Below are 5,338 nucleotides of genomic sequence, written 5' to 3'. Positions count from 1 at the left end.
AAGACTATTGTATCGTTAAAAATTATTTTTTTATTTTGTACAAACAAAATAATTATATTGAAAAATATAAAAACAATAAAAAATTATACTTCAGAAGTTAATTTAGTATCAAAAACATAAAATATTTGAGTAGCCCAAGACATAGCCAAAGATTACAGCGCCACAGCACTGGCAAAAATTTAAATTCGCCGACTGGAATTCTTTCGGATAATTGACGTTTCGGATAACAGACTTTCGGATAAACGACGCTCTACTGTAATCAGTACAGTGATGTCTCCTCAAGTCATATTAAATAGCTAAAAGTTATATTGGTTCAAACAATCACTTACTGTGAATTTTAGAATATGGAAATTGAAAAAAATAATTATATCGTATTTTTACATTTTTATACTGTCTATTTATTTTATAATAATGAAAATAAAAATAAATAAATAATTTAAAATATAAACCTTCCAGATAAAGTTAATACTGTCATGCTCTTGTGCGTACGTTTCCTGTTAGTAACAGAATCGTGCCTGCCAAATATAATTTTTCTCAGGGGAAAATTTTTGAATTGAGATTTCGTTACGTTTGTTTTATACCTGAAGATGTTATAAAGATAACCAGGACCTACTGTCTTTGTGCTTTCCAGCTTTTTTTTTTCTACCTTTTACTACCTAACATTATTTTCGAAATTCAAGAATGACATACAGACGAATGCTAATGAGAATTTATAGATGTACAATCTTTTCATATTGCAGCGAAACAACAATAGTGGATATAAATAAATGCCAATGTATACATTACTCATTAACCTATAGTTATTCCTCTGTGTATACATGTATCTCCCGTAAACACTATCAACCAGGTGTCTTTGTCGTTGCTTTAAAACTTAATCCTTTAATACTGTCACACTGTCTTTTTTTTTGTAAATTAATTTTCTGCCAATTTCAGATAATCGACATTTTTATTTACGAATATGTTAATATTTTGCATTTATTCCTTTCTAATATACTAAACACACGTCTTTAGGGTCAAAAGTTACTCAAAATAAAAAAAAAGGAATGAACTTTGAGCATGTTTATTATCTCATTTATCGAAATAATCTTTTCTTTTGTCTTTTGGGAATTCAAAATTTTATTTATCATAAATTAATCACTTGAAAATGAAACTAAATTTACACGACATTATCGAGTAAACAGAGATACGCAAGAAAAATATACATTTTGCAGGCATCGTACAATTTATAAAATAATTTAATTCTTGTAAATTAATTGCATATAAACTGAGATGATTTTACCTTCAAATAATGATACAATTTGTGTAACTTTTCCAATACTTTAACCGATTAATGCCCTGTGTCGTATAACTGTGACACAAATATTTAGAAAATAATACCCACAATAGGCGGTACAGTGTAACTTATGTCTCATAAAAAAAAATAATTAGCATGGTACGTAGTACGTGGAATATTACGTGGACGTTTATGTTATTTTGACGTAATACGTTATTCTATCACACTCTATCATATATATATCGTGCTTTGTGTTAATAAATAGATTATAAAAATGAGATCTTTCTCGTCACTTTTTTTTGAATTGTTATAATTCAGGTGTTCTTCTGAAATTTAATTGTAGCTTCAACCGTGTCGCGAGATAAAAAAAATTGAAAAACAGTGATATATACGTAATTTTTATATGATATGATTAATAGATATCTTTCACGTCATAATTTATCGTGTTGTCAACCGCTAAAGCAAAGTAAGTAATAATAGCAACCTGGAATAGTGTGATTTTTTGTGGATTGTTTTTGAGGCACTAGAAATTTATAGGATCAAATAAAAAAGAAGTCTAATTGGGCAAAATGAGGTTTGTTATCTTTTTACAATTCCTATTCGTAATGGTAAATTCTTGTGAACAATTTTGGAAAAATTGGGGAAACGTTTCTTGTACAACGTCAGCAAACAGTTGCCATATGTCAAGTAAACGTTCCTCTGTTGAAATATTCGATGAGTCCATATTGATCAATTGCGAACACGAAACCATTGACTCTAATTTCCTGCGATGCTTGAACGTTAAAGACGTACGAAATATAACTTTTAGTAATTGTTACATGTCGGGAATGGACTTTGGAATATTTACCTTTGGGTATAAAGTCGAAAACGTGAAGATATTGTACACAATAAATGAGAGAAACTTCGAAAGTGCAACTTTCATTAATCTGCAATCATTGAAATCTGTCGTGATTCAAGGCGTGAGAACATCTGATTTACTTCATTTGATTTTCATCAATGTTCCTTTACTAACATCTTTGCAGATTAAAAATTATAACTTCACTTTATTTCAAAAAAGACCTTTTTCGAATTTAATTAATCTTTCTGAGTTACACATTACGAATGGAATGTTAAAAGTTTTACCGGAAGATCTATTTTACAACCTTCAGAATTTGACAAAACTGGACCTAAGTGAAAATCACATTGAATCGTTTCCTCCATTTGTCTTTAGAAATCTCACGCGACTTGAATATTTGTATTTAAGTTGGAACGAAATAAAGAATTTACCTGGTGACATGTTGAAGGGTCTCTCTAATTTAAAGACATTGTATATTGATAGACACAAGAGATTATCAGAAATTCCGTTTGGATTCTTCAAGGGACTACACAACTTGAGAGAGTTAAATGCATGGGGTTGTTCCTTTTCTTCACTCGAAGAAAATGTATTTTCTGACTTGATCAATTTAACGGCCATAGATCTAGACTTGAATCAATTTGAACATCTTTCAGAAAATCTTCTGAAAAATAACAAAATGCTGACGATTTTTTCCTTTTCGGGTAATAAAATAACGACACTCCCGAGAAAAATATTTCATGGACTTTCAAATCTGAAATACATAAATCTATTGAATAATCGGTTAGAAAATCTTCCACAAGATGTTTTTCTCAATTTGTCATCCCTGCAAATTCTAATATTAGCATTAAATCGCCTGAAGCATTTACCTGAAAACATTTTCTATACATTAAATAATTTACTATATCTTAATCTTTCTTACAACAATATTACTCACATTTCTGGAAATCATCCTTTTGGTAAAAGCAATCATCTAAGACACCTGGATGTAAGTAATGCTGGTTTGACAGTATGGCCCATAATAAATTGGACAGAATACAACTTGACTACAGTAGATTTCGCAAATAATCACTTTGAAACAGTGAATTTGCCAATTTACACTCCAAATGACATGAAAATTGATTTGTCTAAGTGCAAAATCAGAACAATTTACTTGGATGAGTGGAAGTATGGATTTCAAATGCCTACTTATGATTTAAACAATAATTCAATCACGTGTGACCACAAACTAGAGCAGTTTGTTTTTACACTTACGTATAGTTTAGATGTAGCATTAAAAATGTTTCCAAATATACACAATATGAAATGCTATGGAGAAGGAAGAAACGTCCTGGGAAACACAAAATTTATTAATATAGGAAATCATTGTCCACTGAATTGTGAATGTGTTGCAGAACATAATAACGTGAAGCTAAATTGTTCTGGAAGAGGAATAAAGAAAATACCAGAAGCTGTGCTCCAAAATACAACCATCGTCGATTTAAGTAATAATTACATAAAAGAATTGTTAAATTTGGATTTTGTGAGATGGGAAAACGTCAGGCATCTAAATTTAAGCAATAATTCTTTAATTAATTTTCCAGATTGTTTCCTTCCTCCACACGTAACGTTTCTGTCATTAGATAAAAATCAGTTAACAGAACTTTCTCCGGGATTAATGAATCTCATAGACACTTCTAAAGAATTTAAAATTTCCTTATCAGTAAACAATTGGAGTTGTGATTGTAATTCACGTTTCACTAAAGATTGGTTGCTTAGGAACATGCAGAAAATCGCCGATTTCTCAAAAGTTTCGTGTCAAAGAAATTCGTTTATTCTGTCTTTTGCCGAAATTGTGTCTGGTGATTTCTGCACACGAACTGAAGTAATTGCGATTTCTTCTGTAAAATGGAAAATCTATGTTACCGTTCTAAGTCTTGTTATTGTAATCCTTCTAATTGTATTCGTGTATATTGTTTACAGGTGGGAAAGAAAGACAAAAAACAGACTTTACCAAAAAGTAAGTATGCAAGTGAGATAAAGCAATTGTTTGCTTGATATTATTTTATTGGATAAAGATTCTAATAAAGATGTGTGTGTAAATTAAATTTATTATAAACGTATTTCTGTTACATTATTAAAGAAAAGTACTGAAANATGCGATCGGTCCAGTCGCAGAACTCTACAGAATTTATGAACTTTTCTCTACATGTTTAAAATTTTCTGTTGTAATCTTCCGTTCATTTTCGTACAAATCATTCATTTACTGTTATCACATAAAGTATTATGATCAATTTTGTGTTACATAATGATATTCTGCTTACTTGCAGCTGCAAATTCCATTTTTTAAATTTAAATTCGATTGATTTTTAGAGATTTGGCACCCTCTTGAATATAGCGTAGAAATCTTTGCTTACCGCATGACGCGTCTAGCTCGATTGAGGGTCCTCTTTCAACTGAACTATAATAGCAGGTATAAGGGATAGGGGGCGCTAAAGTCTAGAATTCGACCTTCGGACTCTTATCCAACCGAACTCACGACTAGAAATTACCGGAACTTGAACTCTATTTTTCGACTTTTGGCCAGCTTTTTGAAACTTGGTCCCACTGTGCGCCGTTCAGAAAAATTTCATTGCAGAAACGGCGTTTCTCGCCTGCCACAATGAAGACACTACAAAAGTATGAAATATTACATCAAAATTTCTCCACTGAAATGAAAGAAAGAAACAATACAACGACTTAATCAAATGTAATTTTCAGCGATTATGTTAGCAGCAACCGTGGTTTCGAAGAACAAATTTGTTTAATTCAGCATTTTTTTTACTCATTCTGAATGTAGACTATTCATTTGTTTCGTGTGTAATTGTCAATTTTAAACTGAAGTTTACTTGGATGCTCATCGTATAATGCACGATTTATACCCATTTAATAGCATTATTTGTTTTTAAACTTTCTGCAACTATAAGGCTTTAGAAGAACACAAAACAATACACAATTCATTAGTCGATTCGTCTTACCATTGCAATATATTCAATGTAACATTTGCTTGAGAAGAAAATTATGAAGTTCATCTTGAGTATAATATAAATTTTGTTTAAAACATTTCGATTGAAAATATGCCAATAAGAATTTCATTGACAATTTTTAAGTATTTTACAGTGATTTTAAAATAAAGTTTATTGTGAAGATAATTAATTTCTTGCATTTATTTTTATTTAATACATATTAATTAAATAACATTTTAATTTGGATAT

General features: G+C 30.2%; 1 protein-coding gene across 1 annotated transcript in view; it reads left to right on the top strand.

Annotated features, from left to right (window-relative positions):
- The first annotated feature begins 1,743 nt into the window (after positions 1–1,743).
- The window catches only part of LOC111628578, a 26,780-nt gene continuing 23,185 nt past the window's right edge, over positions 1,744–5,338 (top strand). Inside the window, exon 1 of the mRNA XM_023372402.1 lies at positions 1,744–4,104. Coding sequence (XP_023228170.1) covers positions 1,843–4,104 — 2,262 coding nt within the window. The 5' untranslated portion in view covers positions 1,744–1,842. The remainder of the gene's footprint in view (positions 4,105–5,338) is intronic.

This window comes from Centruroides sculpturatus, unplaced genomic scaffold, assembly GCF_000671375.1.
Source record: "Centruroides sculpturatus isolate CEXI.00-Female unplaced genomic scaffold, Cexi_2.0 scaffold403, whole genome shotgun sequence".
In the NCBI taxonomy this organism is placed as follows: Eukaryota; Metazoa; Arthropoda; class Arachnida; order Scorpiones; family Buthidae; genus Centruroides; species Centruroides sculpturatus.
This window is presented reverse-complemented; position numbering and strand designations above follow the sequence as displayed.